Source organism: Castor canadensis, chromosome 3, assembly GCF_047511655.1.
Source record: "Castor canadensis chromosome 3, mCasCan1.hap1v2, whole genome shotgun sequence".
Taxonomy (NCBI): Eukaryota; Metazoa; Chordata; class Mammalia; order Rodentia; family Castoridae; genus Castor; species Castor canadensis.
The window spans coordinates 46,229,697-46,247,266 of NC_133388.1; the positions used below are offsets into that span (position 1 = coordinate 46,229,697).

Sequence of the window (17,570 nt, forward strand, 5' to 3'; positions counted from 1 at the left end):
GCAGTGTAAGATTTTTGCAGGTGTACTGGGTTTGGGAGACTATCTGTAGAGACAATCGGTATGCCATGCAGCTGTCTTCGAGATCTAGTGGCTGAGGAAAGTCCATACTCAACAGACCACAGAGGGTGCCCAGCTCCTCAGCCTCCCCCAAACAGCCAACACTTTTCTTGCAGAGAATTATTTGCCTCCTTGACGATGGCAATGAATGAGTTAGAAACTGATTAAACAATCCAAGTAGCAACTGATATATGGGTTAACCCTCTGTAATGTAATTCTGCTAGCTTTTGTCTTCCGCCTTCCCCAGGTAAGTTTTCTATTCCTGGAGGTAAAGCAAAGGCATGGAGGAAAGTGAAGGCCAGAGGGAATCATATTAAAGTGGGTGAATCCGTTTATCGTTTACTGTCTGGCTGGTATTTCTGCTCACATATCTGCTTCCTTTTACAGATTTGCAGCCTGTGAGACCCTGATTAATGTTAGCCCGTAAATAATGAAAGATTGCAGCAGACCTTGGGGATCCTGAGGAGGAAGATTCCCTGCTGGTAAAGGCTGATCCCACAAATGGAAAGACTTCTTTTTAGTCACAATCAGGAAGCGTGAATGTGACAGAGAAATGTCCAAATTAGGGAGAGAGAAACACAGGAAAATGGAAGCATTTCTCCCCTGCAAGCAACCTGTCCAAGGCTTTTCAACCAGTCCCTACAAATTGAGAATGATTTGGGTGCTCAAAGACATGAGCTGTTCCCATAAGGCTTTGTTTTCAAGGTCATATCCCAAGGTCTTTTTTGCCTTTGTTTAAGGACTTCAGCAGGGATGGGTTACAGAGTTAGTGTAGTCAGTTACGTGTGAGGGTCTTAAGCCTAAACCCAGGCTCACTAACTTACCATTTGACCCATCTCTGGCAGGATTCCGAGCTAAGCATCTAGCAAACCCGATTGCAGTTCTGATTCTAGGCACTTGGGGACTGCAGATTAACTTGTCCTAGTGTTTTTCATGATCTACAAGTCTGGACTTCGGGGTGTAGAGGGTGAATGAGAACACATACCTGTGTTCCTGTCAAGATGCTCAATAATGTCCCCAAACTTTCTCCTGTGACTTCCTGGAAATGACCAGCCACTGACCCATCCTTCCTTCCCCCCTCTCTCCTTCCCTCCCTCCCTCTCTTAGGGACAGGAGGAATATATCCTGAATGAGAACATCTTTCTAAATGCTAGGTCCAGCCATTGGCCATTCTCTTCCTCTAGTCACCACTGTTTATGGTTTCCATCTGACGTGTGGGTCCTTGGCTTGGAGGGCTGATTAGTTGTACAGGGTTGCAAGAAGTTCACTTGACTAATATTCATTCAGAATAGTCTGTTCATCTAGAGATGCAATCAGAGGAGCAAATTAGTTTCTATAAAAGCGTAGAACTGGGGGACATTGCAAAAACCAAACTCTGGAAGAATGGCAAGGCATTAGTAGCATTGAACCAAGAAAGAGCAAAAAGAAAATCCTACTCAGTATCACAACTTGGTTGTAACAAAATTGTACGTTCTAAACTTCATATTCTTTCTGGAGTCAATTCTGCTACATTGTGGGAGGAGAAGAAGGGGCAGTAGGAACACATCTCAGCCTAAAATTGGAAGTTTTTTTAATGTTTCCACAGCCCAGAAAGGACCAGATGGGAAAGTCATTCCCAATAACTACTGTGACTTCTGCTTGGGGGGGCTCTAACATGAACAAGAAGAGTGGGCAGCCTGAAGAGCTGGTGTCCTGTGCAGACTGTGGATGCTCTGGTGAGTGTGGCCCCTTCCTGCATTGTGTGCCCGCAGACCAGGAAGGCTTCCACTTGCATTTCTCCTGCCATCTCGTGGTGGTGGGGTGGGACAGTGGAGTGGTGATGACTTTGAGTGGAGAGGGCTTGTGTCTGGCCGTTCCATGGGGTGGACATTACTTTGTGTGTGTTGCTGTGGTCAGTAGCGAGGTAGAGTAGAAACACCTGGTTTCTTGTTTGGATGATGCACATGTAACAAAAAGATATGTTTGTTCTGTGGAAGCATCTAGGGCAACCTGGGGAGTACAGAAACATGAATATTGGAAAAACAGCCACATCTTGAATTGTGGGAATCAGAGACCTCTGGGTTCCCGGGTGGTGGCATCAGCATGCCACCTCCATTGGCCACTCATCTCATTTTTCATGTGGGACAGAAAAAAGAATACTTACAAATCAAGCAGGCACAAGGACAGGCATTCCTGGGGCTAATCTGGAGTTGACTTGGCTTACTGTTGTCACTTTTAACCTATCCAAAGACTGAAATAGTAACAATACATTTCCTTCATTCTTCAGATGAGTTCAGGTCTTTGTTGTGGTTTTGGCTTTCAGCTCTAACCAAACCATTTAGTTTCGCCTGAACATGGCTCACTGCCGCTACCATTTTCCTATTGTTTTATCTCATAACTAGACTAAAGCAGACGGTAGGGAGGAGAGAGGATTTCAGACTCATCTTTAGTCTTAGCAACTGCTGACTAGTAAGTGAAACATCTGGCTTGGGTGGTTGGTTCCAGCATGAGGAGTCATTTCTCCTACCACCTTTTCATCCAGTATCATTTCCATTATTCCCAAGAGGACAGAGATGACCACATTTTGGTTTGCCATAGTGACCCAGATCTTTCTTGCCAGGTCTACAAATCTTACTTGAGCCTTTTTATGTTTTGATGCCAGGATTGTTTAGGGTTTAAGACTTCCTTGAATGGCAAACCAGTAATTGGAAAGGGACTTGGCCTCCATTACACACAGCCCTCAACATTTACCTCTCAAGGGCCCTGCCAGCATGTCCTTTTTGCATAGTTCTGTCAATTAATTTATAGACCAAACATGATACCTTATGTTGAACTTTTTACTCTACTGGTGCCAACTTCTGAGATGGGGCCCTTGTGATACTGGACTCTGGTTTTTAGATATTTGTAAAGAAAATAAAACCAATGAAATTAAACTCAGTGTTATTTAAGAGCAAGCAATCAGTCAATCTCCACTGCCAGAAGCAAGATCACATGGTAGAGGAATGTTCTAAGCAGGGTGTACGGGCTGCTGTAGGCTTGGAAGGGTTAGAGAAAGCATCTGAAGATGTCTCCATTGCAAACTGCTATAATTTCCCCCTTTTCTGTCCTACAAAAGATGGGGTGCTTGAATCTGTTGAATCTGATCTATGGGCATCAGAAGTGGGAAGTTGGTTATTTCTACATCAAGCCTCTTTCCACAACCTTTGTTCAGGTTCTGTCTGCTACGTGCCCCAAGGGCCATTTTACACCAGCCTAGATATTCTCACTGCAATTGCTGATGATTAATTTTGGTGGCTCACTTAGTCAAGGTCTGACTCGGAAGTTCCTGAAATAGTTGATACCTTGGGAAAGCACAGGTGGCATTAGCCCATGGGGTGTGCCTGTTAAGGCAGGTGGGTGGATATTTCTCTGGGGCCTCCCCAAGGCCCCTCCCGAGAAGTATTAGCCTGAAGAGCTGCCTTTTCTTGCCCATCCACCCCATTGCCTCTGTTTCCTGGAGAAAGTGGGATGTCTAAAATTGCCACCAGAAGAGGTGCACTACCGCCTTGTGGGGAGGCATCCCGGGACCTGGGAGAGTGTGAGCAAGGTTCAGCCTGAGTTTCACAGATTTCAGGAGACTGTAATTTATTAGGATTTTTAAAACTCAATTTTTCACCTTCTTAGTGTTGTAAGTTAGATTTGTTAATCCAAACTTACTGGAATAACCAAGACTTGGACATATTTAGTGGTGTGGGGTGTGTGTGTGTGTGTGTGTGTGTGTGTGTGTGTGTGTGTGTGTATGCGTGTACCTACATGTGGAGTATAGATCACAGAAATTTCCTCCATTGGTTAAAAAAATGAGAAACTCTTTTATTACCTACCACTTATCAGATTTTACAACTTCTTTTTGCTTTCAGTGCAAATGAACTATATGGTGTCAGGGTAGAATTGAAAGGGTTCTGAAAGAATGGGATTAGAAGCAGGTAAAAATAAAAATAAAAAGGATGGAGGTTTAACCACTTGAATGGGTTATCTGACAGTGATACCTTTGTAAAGCTGACAGTCAAAGTGACAGACAAACATTGTTCAGAGACACATCAACGGAAAACATCAAAGAAATACCAAGGAGGCTTAAAACCCACTGAGAAAAACCACTGTGTGGGGCAGGGGAGGGAGGGAGTGTGCACGCATCTGTGTGCATGCGGGAGAGAAGGGCGGTCATGCCTGCACCGCTTGCTGTCGGAAGCTGTGGACATAAGTGTTATGGCAGGGATGAGGCCTTTTAGGGGAGGGGGCGTCCTCTTCCCTGCAAATGTGTGCTTTGTCTCAAATCCCTGTCACCAGGCAATGTACGTGCTTAGTCCCGTTTGGTGTGACCCTGGTTGATTATCTTGCTCTTAGGAATAACATGTAATGACGTCATGAGAATATTGATGCTGTCTCTTGCTTAACCCATGCGCTGATATATTCATCATACATGCCAGCTCATTTGGGAGGAGAAGGCAGGAAGGAGGAGGAGGCAGCAGCCGCAGCACGCACCACGGAGGACTTATTTGGTTCCACGTCAAAAGTGACACCTCAACCTTCCATGGCTTTGATGAGGACGATTTGGAAGAGCCTCGCTCCTGTCCAGGATGCCGCAGTGGCCGGGGCTCACCCACAGCAGATAAAAAGGACAGTTGCTAAGCCCACGGGACAGATTGGCCAATTAGCCACCCCCTCTGACTCTGGTCATTGCTCTGTTTCTGATATATATATATATATATATATAATATATATATATATATATATCTTTTAATGAAAGACAACTTAGGTTTTCCCTTTATCCTTGCTTTTTTCTTTTTCCTTTGGTTCCCCAGAGCTTGCTCCTTTATTTTGCTGGATTTCCTCTCCTTAGTGTGGGAGTGGCAGCCGGAGTGTCCTCTGGCTGGCCCGTGGTGGCCTGTGTGTGCATGCGTACCCATGTGGGCCTGGGTCTAGGTGTGGGGCTTGAGGCTTGCTTTGGCTATGGGAGGGGCTCTGTGTGGAGAAACTGGCTGGGGAAATGCTTGGCTGACTCTCTGTCCTTTGCCTGAACATGGAAGTGGAGTCCAGGGAACGGAGGTTGGAATTGGCTGTTGGCCTTGGGTAGGGATAAGGTGTAGCCATGGGCATTGCATGGCCAGGGTGGTATTTCTTGCTCTGGGTATCAGTTTCACAGGCAAGGGGGTGAGTCCAAGTTAAAGAAGATCCCCGATTAGGTACAACACTCACTAGGATGATTGGAAGATTCTGAACTCCTATGAAGCGTAGGTCTCCAGTCTCCATGAGAACACAGGCCATGTGACACGGATTGGGTGATCCACATGGCTGCCTAGGCAACAGACCACTTGTACAGGTCCGAGGAGATCTGCTGAGACCACCCAGCCTTTGCAAAATCCCTGAATTAGACGCTCATTGACTTAACACCTCAACCCATGTTCTCTTGATTTTCAAGAGTTATTGAAAATCAAACAATACTCATCCTAACATAAATATTTTCCAGGTATTAATTCTTCATTAGAACCATAAGCTAGACTCAGAAATTAGGTGGCCTTTCAATAATTTGTTTTAATTAGGATTTTTTAAAAAAAAATCCCAAGTTCAAAGTCAAATTATCATTGATAATTGCAGCACCATGAACTACAAGAATCTGCAAGAACATGCAGATGAAATCACAAATGAACCCTTCCTGCTCCCCTGGGAGCCTGAGACAGAAAGGGCTTCCACTGTTCTCCTCTGTCAGATGGGCACAAGTGTGCCTGGGCATCGCTTTGGGTTTTGAGAGAGCGAAAGTAACAGCCTCACTCACTGTTCAGGTGCTCTGCCTGATGTCTGCATGGTCCCATTCCTAGGGACTATGGCATAAGCCTCCAGTGTGGTGGTAGTCCCGCTTGCTCACACGTGTGAATGCCACAACACAGTTGGTTCTAGTAGGTTTCTGCCGAGGAGACACAACCTGCGCTTGTACGCTCCACCTCTTCACTCTGTTTCATTGATTCAGATATTAGATTCATAGGCTTATGACTTTCCATGGTGAAATGTGAGTTTCCGTGTCAATAAAAGTATGTTCAATCCACATGATCATTTGAACCTCGTCTTGTAGTTCATGATTAATTCTACCTCTCAAATGATCCATGCTTTTATTCCCACAATTACCAGGCACTCATTACCCCTCTAAAACATCAGCTCTACAAAGGCCAGATTTTGTCTGTGTTTTTCTTTGCTCAGCACCTACAATAGTGATCAACAAAAGTTCATTGAGTAAATGGATATTGCAACTGCTCACCCTGCCCAGCTGCCTCTACCACATTTACCCTCTGCCCTACCACTGGATACAAGCAAATCAATCCTTGCTCAAAACTTCTGAGGAGTCCTCACTACCACAGAGTCAAATTCAGAACCTTATGCCTGCAGAAGAGACCTGTCACAATCTTTCTGGCATCATCTGCTACCATTCCCTTTTCGCAGGGTTAGAACTCAGGGCTTTGCACTTGCTAGGTAAGTACTCTGTGGCTTGAGCCACCCTTCTAGCCCCTCAATTTCTTTGGAAAGAAAAAAAAAACCTACCTCTAAGGTTAGTTAGTCATTTTGGCACACGATCACTAACACTGTACAATTCTAGTTAAGAATTTAAAGAAGAGTCAGCCAAGTTGCTTCTACTGTTGGCCCTCTTCTCTCCTCCCTGCTGTTACTAGAAGGTCAGCGCAGCTACCTTGGTTCTTGCGACTATTGGGGCCTGGGAGAGAAGAATTCAGACAAGACTTGAAATGCAGTGAAGGTGATAGTGAAGTTTATTAAAAGGAATACACTCTCAATAAACTGGAAGTGGGTTGTCTCTAGTGTGAGAAGGACAATATTAGACTTTGGAATTTGAGTATTTATTGAGGTTACCCATGAGGAATTTTTATCCCTAGGTCTAGCCTACAGGGCTGAGGTCAGGAGTGAGCAACAGGGTCACTAGGCTAGGACAGGTTTACAGAATTACAAGTTACAAATGATTATTGGGCCTGTAGAGTATGGTTTGCCCCAGACCTGGTCTTTGTTCTGTTGTTAAAGATCTATTGTGCTTGAATAAAGCCTTTCGTTAATCTTTAGGTGTGTGGGGGACTCAAAAACATCTTGTGACCTCCTATGGTCTTGATCTTAACAGCAGCTTGTCACCTGTGAGTTGGAAAGTTTTATTTTGTGTATACGTGTGTATGTGGGTGTGTTTGGTGGGACTGAAGTTTGAACTCAGGACTTTGAGCTTGCAAAGCAAGCACTCTACCTCTTGAACCACATCTCCAGTCCATTTTGCTCTGTTAGTTTAGAGATGAGGTCTCTCAAACTCTTTGCCCAGGCTGGCCTCAAACTGCCATCTTCCTGATCTCAGTCTCCCAAGTAGTTAGGGTTACAGGCAATAGCCACTGGTGCTCAGAAAGTTTAATTACAGTTTTCTTTCAGAGACCTTGTGATCTCTTCCTCCCATGGTCACCTCTAGGGTTTGCTTGCTGCTTAATATTTTTCCTCACTCAAGGACTCAAGATATTGAACATCCTTCATCTTAGGGTCTATTTGCATATCCCCATTGCTTATGGCTAACTGCTATCTACCATCTGCCTGGTGCTGTCACTCACCCAGCTCAATTCAGGTCCAATATTCCCCATGAAGAAAACTTACCCAAGCCTCTGCCTGCCTGCCAATCCATGATGGCTCATCTGATCAATTTATTGCATGGGGATGAGTGGAGTGTTGATGAGAAGTGCTTTAGATTTTTAGATTTCTGTGCCTTTCTCTCATGGCCATATTTTTGTTGATGTTGGACTAAGACTGGGTTGGTCTCCACGGGAAAGTTGACATGAATTCTAAAAGTAATTACTGGCTATTTTCATTTCTTCTTATTTTTCTACACTGGGTTTCATGTGGCAAACTGCAGAAAACTTGTTTGAACTCTCCAACAGATAGCCAATTTGAGATCAATAATATCTCTAAGAATACCATTCGTGGGGGTCTTAGATGGACACAGATTCTTAGATAGCAGATTTCAACTTTTTAACTCAATATATTGGAAAACGAGAGCCCAGAGAGGCAAAGCGACTTGTCCAAAGGACTCAGCTGCTGCAAAATATCTCAAGTTGTGGCATTTTTTCCATGAAGTAGGGATTTGGGTTTTCTCACTGCTGTATCCTCTGTACCTAGAAGAGTGCCTGTCATGTGTATTTTTATTCAACAAATACAGTCAAAGGAATGAAAAAAATGAATTATTACCTTTGATCTTTGGCTGCAGTGACTAATTAGAGGCTGTGGAGTTGTCACTATGCCTTGACAGTAATGGGACAGATGTCCAAGCATCTGGACATCTTTCAAGTGCTGTGCCTTGGATCCAACTTGGGCCAATCAAGTAAGTCACATAAATCAAGGTCAAGGCTTCCCCATCCCATTACTTCACTCTAAGAAGACCAATCACAACACCCTCAGGTTTACAGATGACTATAGATCCACTTTGAATCATACTTGCCTGTGAAAATGGGGAGTTTCTCCAGTCATTTGGGAATGGCACCATGAGGCTTTAGCTGTTTGGTCCATCAGAAGTGCCTCTGATGCATGAGTGTACTTTATATGGTGTTTATGATAACAATTGGTGCAGCAGCCCCTGTGGTTTGCATGTCATGTGATACCTAGGTGCTGTAGAGCTTGACAGCTTGAGGGGAGGATAAGGGACCTCAGAGGTGACTTGAACTTGCTGTGAAGTAAAATGTTTTGTTCATGAAAGAGGCAGCCATTTTCAACACCACATGGCTCACATTGTTATTTGTTTTTATGTGTTTTTGTTTGTTTGGTCTTTATACTTTCCACTCTCTTTCTCTTCTTTGTCCTCTTTGAAGTACATAAAAATGGTAAGAAGAAAAAAGGAGCCATTCAGGTGCCTCTGGAGTGCCATTGTGGTCATCAGTTTGCAGTCTTAACATCAGAAGTAACATCCAGGCAGATAGAGGTAGGCCTGCAGGCCAGTGCAGAAGGCTTACAAAGCAAGGCTTAAGGAAGAATCCGTGAGAAGCAGTGCCTGTTAACGTACTTGTCATCACGTATGTGTAAAGAGGTTGGATTCCTGATTGCTCAGAATTGGTTCACCCTTTATAGATTAAGAGTAATGACTCAGAGCCGCCTTCCTTCCACATGATAAGCTAGGTGGAGGAGAGTGAAGGGCGAAAGGAGGAAATGAGAGAGAGAGAGAGAGATAAACTTGAGAATGAATGGATCGGACTGAATGAGCTGCCTTCCCAAAGTAAGCTAGTAATATTTTTTCCCACTCCTCAAATTTCTCTTTATCTGATGATTCAGATTTCACCATACTTTGCATAAACTCTTTAGCTAAAGCTTTACATATATTTGCAATATGTGAATATTAGAAATTTTGTGTGTGTTTGGATATAGAGCAGTGTTAGAGATTTGAGCTGTATTGTCTTTTGATGAATGCACATGGAAACTGGTTTTTGGTGCCATTTCAGGGTAGAATTGATACTATGCATTTTATGTAGTATGATTTCTCTAAACCAAGCATCAAAGCAAGGAGCATGACTTGAGCTTTGCACTTGCTTGCCTGAGATCCATGGATATTTAGGTTCTCCTTTCCTGAGAAATTAGTTTTTAACAGATCAGCATTGACAAATAAGGTAATAAAGTATAATTAGATGTTTATAATTTCTCAATGAATAAATAATAAACCATGCAAGTTCCACAGTTATTTGTATCTATTTTATTTATGTTCTCAGCACATACCAAGAAGATAATTTTTTTTCCAAGACCTCTAATTCAATCAGTGGTGTAGCTTGCTGGCAATAATGAAATAAAAATTTTAATAAGAATCATGTAAAAGAAACACCATAGTAGTTTGTGTATTTGTTTTTGCCCAGGGTTTATTGAAAATGACCTGTGTTTTCTCTAGAGAGAATAGAGGAATCCAACCTCTTTGTACATAGAGTGAAACTGACTAGTTAATGCCTTCTGTGAGCTTCTAAGTCACAATCATAAGAGTGAGCTGAGTCAACAAAGTATGTTTAGATGCTTACTTCCCTGAAAGGTTGGAAGTATTCATGTGTGTGAGCAGCTATGAATGGGCATGTAGGCAGGTATGAATATGAAGCTAACCCTGGTTTTGTCTGGATGTTTATTTGTGTGCCTCCTCACTCACATGTCATGAATCCCATTTGTCATGCCTTGAATATTCTCGGTATCAATGCACATGTTCTATAAAGACCTGGTATGTGTCCTTTGAGTGGCAAGCTAGCACTTACAGCTTCCGGGTGCCCATCTTTTTTTATTGAACTCAATAGACTGTGGTGCCATAAACACCAGGAATTCCCAGCCTTCTGGTGTATCTTCCCCTGTCTGAGAAGTCTCCCATACTCTGTAGGCTCTCCTTTTCTTCCCAGAGGTTGAAATAGCCCCCTGAAACTGAATCCCTAGTGTCTGACAACCCAGGCCAAGAGTTAGGTCTCCTGCCCAGGGTAGCCATAGGTGACATTTCCCATTTCAACCTTTAGGGAGGATGGAGGCCAGTTTTGGAAGGGGTTAGGGCTCAGTCATGAATGCCTGTTTATACCAAATTCACTACTAGACCAACTAAATAAGTGGGCCCTCCTGATAACTCAGCTTTGAAATTTCACTTGGTTTTTGATGATCTGGCTAGGATAAGTCACGCACACAGCCTCACTCTCTAAATTCATTTTGTAATTAAAATCTTATAAATGTCTTGAATCATTGCAGCAGGGGGACCTGGGATAAATTGGGCTATTTAACTAGCAGTTTAAGTATTCCTTACTTTAAGAAAACTAGAGATATGAAAAAAATCTAGATTTCCAAACAATATCTTAGAGAATTATGTTATCTTTATGAAAGAGATTAAGGTAGGAATCCTCAAGTAGTGAGTGATTATAAGTGAATAACTTAACTGCAATGCCCTTTTTTTTAGTTCCACCCTTCAATTGGAAAGACTGTATCTGTTCTTCTCTTACTTATACCTTTAGGAATTTGTCTGGGTAAAAATAAGGAGTTCAAAACTTGGAAATGAGCTTCTACCAATTCCTTGGAAACTTTGCCCTTTGTCTAACAGTGTGCAATTCTAAGTCATTTCCATGGTGTGTAAGAAGTTTGTTCTTCTAGTTTTAGATGTCAAATGATTTTTCCAGTTTGTGGAGAGAGGCAACAGATAGCTAACCTGGTATAATGGCACAGGCAGAAGGACTTAATTTTGGGCATAGTTTTAGCACCTGCAGATGACTGCTTGAGTGACTTAACTTTTTGCAACTCCTCCTCCCTGGCTGAGAAATTGCAATATTTCTATCCCCTACTTTCCTCTTGCACTTGAGTGAGGTCCTGAGTTCTGAGCTAGAGCTGAAGCTCCTCTTAATCCTACACCTCACAAGGAGGCTGGAGGCTGTGTGAGCTTCCTCTGTTCCTCCCAGGTTGAAGGTCTTGTTCTTAAGACAGGAACTCAAAGAAAGCCCATAGGGTTTTGTTCAAAGACTTCCAATAGGGCTTTCCAAACCCCACTGCCATTCATTGATCCCAAGCTATCTCGGAAGATGTCTTGAGTTCAGCATAGTGTAAGAGACCTTGAACACAGAGTTGGCAATCAACAAATATTTGCAGAGTGTTGCTGGATACATGAAGCACACACACCAGCCCCCTCCCCACACATGCACAGTTGGCTGTTGAGTTCTATGTCATTCTCTGGAATGTGCTGACCTTCCTTCCTTGGGAAGAGGGCACACTGCAGAGTGTTAGTATTAGAGCAGCTTTTGCTCTCATCTGTCAACACTCCCACACTCAGGAGCATTATGGAGAAATAACAACTGGAGGACCAGTGGCAGTAACATAACTGACCCTTTCCCTCTTGAAATCTCTTCTCCTGGCTACAGTCACCCCACACTTGTTCAGTTTGCCTCTTGCCTCTCTGGCCATTGTTCTGTTTCCTTTGCCAGGTCTTTATTTTGATCTTCATAAATAATTGATTAAGTTCCTCAAAGTGTAGTCCTAGATCTTTTCCTGTCTTCTCCTTTATTTTTTCCTCTCCCTTTCTCTCCTTGTTCTTCTTTTCCTAAATTCATTGATTCTCATGGTTTCAATTACCACCTAGTTAGGAAAAAACTCCTAAATTTCATTCTCTAGTCAGTACCTAATTTTAGACCGTAAATGCCCATGTTCCATGTGCTGCTTGACATTTCCCTTGGAAACCTCACGGTCTTCCGAAATTCAACACGCTCAACACAGAACGAACCTTCCCCTTCTCCACTGGGCCTATACATTCTTTCTCTAGAGTTTCTCATCTGAGCATGCCATCTACTTCATTTCCTGAGTCGGACATTTGGGAATATTTCTGGTCACTTTCCCACATTCCCAACATTCAAATAGACAGACTCCTAAAATGTATTTTTTGTTTCTCAAATTTCCACTCTGGTCTAACCATCCTTGTCTTTCTCCTTGTAGCTGCATAAGCCTCCTAACCAGTATTCCAGCAAAGATTCTTTTTTTCTTATGTATTATTGATTTATTGACAGTATTGAGGTTTGGACACAGGACCTTGTGCTTGCTAGGCAAGTGCTCTATCACTTGAACCACATCTCTAGCTCCTGGTAAAAATTCTTGCATCTGTGTATCCCCCCACCTCAAAGTTCTTTCCCTAGAAAGGCCTCCCTTCCCTCCCTTTCTCCTTCCTCCCTCCTTCCCGTTCTTCCTTCCTCATGATTTACATTCTTATTTGTGTTTCCTTATTTTAAAGATCTTTTCAACTACGTATTTGGAAACAATTATAGCTTCATAGGGAACTGCAAAATATATTACAGAGAGGTCCCATGTGCCCTTCACCCAAATTTTCTCCAGTGGTTAGCATCCTACATACCTATAGTACAATATCAAACCAGGAGATTGCCATTGACGCAATCATAGACCTTCTGCAGATTTTCTTGGTTCTAAGTGCTTGCACGTGCGTACACACATGTGTCTGTGTATAGTTCTATGAAATCTTATCACATATGTAACCACTAGGATACAGAACTACTTCATCCCAAAGATCCTTCATGCCACAGAATGCTCCTTTATCAGCCCAGTCATTCAGCCACTACCTTGCTTAAAATCCTTAATGACTTTAAAGCCCCAAATCCTTAAGCAAGGGCTGTAAGTGCCTGTGTAGTCTGGCTTCAGCCACCTCTCTGGCTGCCTCCTGCATACTTGAGGCTGCATACATCAAGCCTCAGCTCAATGACCTTTCTCTTCTTTTTAATTTACAAAGCTCTTTCACTGAAGGAGCTGTCCCCCTACTTGGACTCCCCCCCACACCCCGCTCACACACACCAGCTAACCTCCCTTCGTCTGTCAGGGATTGGCTTGGAGCTTTCCTAGGGAAGGTTTTCTTGACATCTCAGATGAGGTTAGGTTCTCCTATTTGTTTTCATTGTTGATTATGCTTTTTCTTCATGGCACTAATCACACAATTGTAATAACAGATTTGTGTGGAGTTTATGACTTTGAGGTCCCTCTGGCTCAACTAGAAGGGGTTAGTGTGTGTTGCTTACTGCTGTATCTTTGTCTGGCAGAGTAGCTAAGTATTTCTTAGCAGGTGCTTAAGAAATACTTGCTGAGTTAATGAATACTTAACGTGAGTTGGCTGGTTGTGGCTGGGGTGTGGCCAGAGGCCAGGGAAGTTACAGTCACCTTTCCCAGATGGATATGTTCTCCATGACCTTGTCTTCGTCCTAACAATGGAACCCTGTCAGAGAACCTGGACATCTATGGCCCATGCAACCCGGAGTCCCCAGCTGAAAATTTCTCCCCTGATTCCCACCGCAGACTTCTCTCTGAGAGGCTGGAGAGGGAGCAACCTGGCAAGTGTTCTTCTTAGACAACTTGTCTAAGAAGATATGATATGCTTTTCAGGACATCAGCTGGCTATTCACCCCGGATTTCCAAGTAAGGGTATTGCCATGGTGTCATCTTGGGAGGGTGTGGGAGTCTCTGAGTTGGATGGCACCAGAAAAGCCCTTGAAAAGCTTTTAGAGAAGCCCTCTCCTTGATGCTCCCACTTATATGCCTAAGTGTCCCTACCCCACCATCCAGTCATTTCCACCCCCACTCTTATACTCTCAGAGATACCTTGGTATAGTTTGTATTTGTAGAGGCCAAAGTTTACTAGGTCCTTATGTTGATTGAATAGGCAGTATTTCACCCAATGGACATATGTGACCACTCTCTGAAGCTTTGAAAGGAATGACATGGGACTTCCTGCTGGGAAGTAGTGCCATGGGGTAGTGGTTCCATGCCACAGCTTATCTGCAGAGCACCCAGGTTTTGTGTGCTCTGGGCAGATTCTGATGTCATATTTCTCAGGACTGGGAAACCTGAGAACACTGGCTACTTTCCCTTCCCTGTCATGTAGATGGTCACGGGTCTTCACATTTTACAGCTCATAGCTGTCTGCTTACCGTTGGCATCTCTGTTCAGGGTGAGCGATGGTTGAGCACATAGTCCAGATGAGCAGGCCAGGCCTCAGGTGTTTCTTTGAGGCTGTGTGCTCTAAGGTCACGGGGTACTATCCTGCCCTGATTTGGCTATTGTTTTGGCTATGATACTTGGGATGGAGGAGTGACAGTTTCTTTTAGGATAGACCTGGCTGTTTGCTCTTTCTGCCAGTTCTTCTGATGTCCAGGAGACCGTTCAAGGCTTGGATTTTTGCTAGTCTTTTGCCTGTGAACATGGATACTGTACATAACAGTGCAATGAAACTTACTGCCTTGAGCACGTGCCTGGAACCTATGTGAGCCTTTTGACCTCCTCCTCTGTGTTCCAAGGCAGGGCTAACAGGAAGCCCAAACTCAAAGTAGTTCTTGGGTGTTGCTCCTGGAACTGGGGCTTGGGAGGTAATACTGGTGCCTCTCACAGTGTAACCTTGTTCTCTGTGCTCTGCAATGTCCTTTTCAGCTCTCTCTGATCACCACTTTCTGCTCTCATCAGAGCATATGTAGGGGTGGGAGGATGTGGTTCTTAGTGTGAGGGGATTGAATGGCATCTACACTTGTTCTTGTCCTTGAGGCTCAATCTGACACGACTGGTGGTGATGGTGAGGAGGCTGAATAGGGCTCTATCCAGGCCCCTGTTCGTTTCCCAGCCTCAATCCATGCTGGCACAGATGTGACTTGGGTTAATTGTCAAGGGAGACAGTCCAGATCCTCTGGCCCTAATACTGCTGCTTCTGGCTTCCTTCAGGTCACCCAACCTGCCTGCAGTTCACCTTGAACATGATCGAAGCCGTCAAGACCTACAAGTGGCAGTGCATAGAGTGCAAATCTTGCATCCTCTGTGGGACCTCGGAGAACGATGTGAGTTTGGGGCTTTCCTTGTGGGAGGGGGGAACCCAAGGAGCTGGAAGTCCTCTGGGGAGTGAAGAGCAAGGCAGGACTCTTGGCACTCGGTTCCTGAGAAAATGTCACTCAATTTTTTTCATCTCCACCACTCTTGGGATCCTTGTGCTTTGGGGACCATGGGTACTCTTTATGCTGTGGAGAGAGATGCACAAGGTGCCTGGCAGGGGCTGCATTTATGGCCTTTGCTCTTCATCCTAACACTTGAGAGCACCTAACCATTAGCCCTCAAAGGTTCAGAGACTGGAAGTGGTAACCATGACACTTATGGTTGGGATGTACTTGGCTGTGTCTACCACATTCCACATCTACGATCTCATTTGGCCTACATGTGAAATATGATAAATGCAGAACCTTCAAACACTTTTTGATATGGAAACTTATACAAAAGTAGAGAAAATGAAACTGATACACTCCATCACTAGCTTCAACAAAGGTCAATATAGCCCAACCTTGTTTCTTAAATACTATTACTTTCTCCTTCTTAATCCTGGTCATAGTATCAGTCTACCTATAAATTTTCATATGTATCTGAAAAAGGCAAGGCCTTATGTTTTAACCAAAATATTAATGCAGCTAGACATCAATAATTCCTTAATATCATCAAATGTCTAATAATGACTCCTATTTTCTCAACTGTCTTAGAAATGTTTTTATTTGAATTAGGAACCAAATATGGCCCATATATAACAGTTAGTTGATAAGTCTTTGAAGTTTCTTTTAATACGCATGAATCTTTCTTTCCATTTTTCTCCTAAATTCTGTGTGGAAGTAATCAGATCATTTGTTCAGTAGGGTTCCTATGACTGTATTTTACTGAATGCATCCTTGTGGGGCTGTTTGCTATTTCCTCTTGTCTTATGTATTTCTTGTAAATTGGAAGTTAAGCTAGAGGCTTGACCTAGGTTATCTCTGTCTTTTCTCTCCCCTCACTGTCTCTGTGTCTGTCCCTGTTTCTTTTCTGGAAAGACTGCTTTATAGGTGGTGGTGTATCTTTAATCAGGAGGTCTACAATGCCTAGTGCATCTCGCTTTGTGAGAGTGCATGTATTGCATGTATTGATGGTCTCCAGTTAGATCAACTATTTCATTAGGGGTTGCAAAATAGTGATACTCTTGTTTGATAATTTCTTCTTTGTTTATTAGTTGGAGTAATTCTATAGAGAGAAACTTGCCTAAGCTCAGGTGTAGATCATATAGAAAAGGCAGGATAAATGCTTGCTCCTTTCCCTTTATCAGTTTTTTAAATGACATGGCAGTTAAAATACCTACTCATGATTAAAAAGAAAACAGTCAAAACAGGAATTATAGGATATCTTCTTAAAATGAGAAAACATTTATACCTTAGAACTAAAGCCAGAGTCTTTTTTTTTTTTGGCAGTACTGGGATTTGAACTCAGGGTCTCACCCTTTCAAGGCAGGTGCTACACCACTTGAGCTACTCTGCCAGCATGTTTTGTGTTGGATATTTTTAAAGATAAGGTCTCATTAACTATTTCCCCTGGGCTGGCTTCGAATCACCTCCTGATCTCTGCCTCCTGAGTAGCTAGAATTACAGGTGTGAGCCACTGGCATCTGGCTAACTCCAGAATCTTATTTAATGAGGAAATGTTAGGAACCAGATAAGGACGCTCACTATACTACTACCATTATACAATATTCTAGAGACACTAGCCAACACCATTAGATAGGAGCAATCAATAAGAAGCATAAGAACAGATAAAATATAGGTTGAGCATTGCTAATAAAAAAGAATCCAAATCTAAAATGCTCCAAAAACTGAAACTTTTTGAGTATCAACATTATATCATAAGTGGAAAATTCTATACCTCAAAACTTTGTTTCATGTGTAAATTGCATAAAATTACCTTCAGGCTATGTATATAAGGCATACATGAAACATAAATGAATTTTGTCTTTATATTTTGGTTCCAGCCCCATTACGTGTTTTCATAATGTAAACATAAATATTCTAAAATGTGAAAAAAAACCAAATCTGAAGAAAATTGAAAATATGAAACAAACACCTCCGGTCTCAAGCATTTCAAATAGGGGCTACTCAATCTGTAGCTACAGGATATCTGAAGAACCTTCGCGAATCAATGATAGTGCTAGCTCAAGCATAAAAGGTAACAGGTAT

General features: G+C 43.0%; 1 protein-coding gene across 10 annotated transcripts in view; it reads left to right on the plus strand.

The window, feature by feature from the left end:
• Positions 1-547: 547 nt before the first annotated feature.
• The window catches only part of LOC109687181 (zinc finger protein DPF3-like), a 28,127-nt gene continuing 11,104 nt past the window's right edge, over positions 548-17,570 (plus strand). For 2 of the 10 annotated variants that reach the window (XR_012446154.1, XR_012446150.1), the window contains exons 1-3: positions 548-1,772; positions 4,500-13,983; positions 15,277-15,389. Coding sequence is in view for 3 of the 10 variants with exons in the window: in XM_074067886.1 (XP_073923987.1) it covers positions 1,631-1,772; positions 15,277-15,389 (255 nt within the window). In the remaining 7 variants the exon portion in view is untranslated. Of the gene's footprint in view, positions 1,773-4,416; positions 13,984-15,276; positions 15,390-17,570 lie in introns of all 10 variants that reach the window. The other 8 variants (XR_012446149.1, XM_074067886.1, XR_012446153.1 and 5 more) reach the window with 7 other exon arrangements.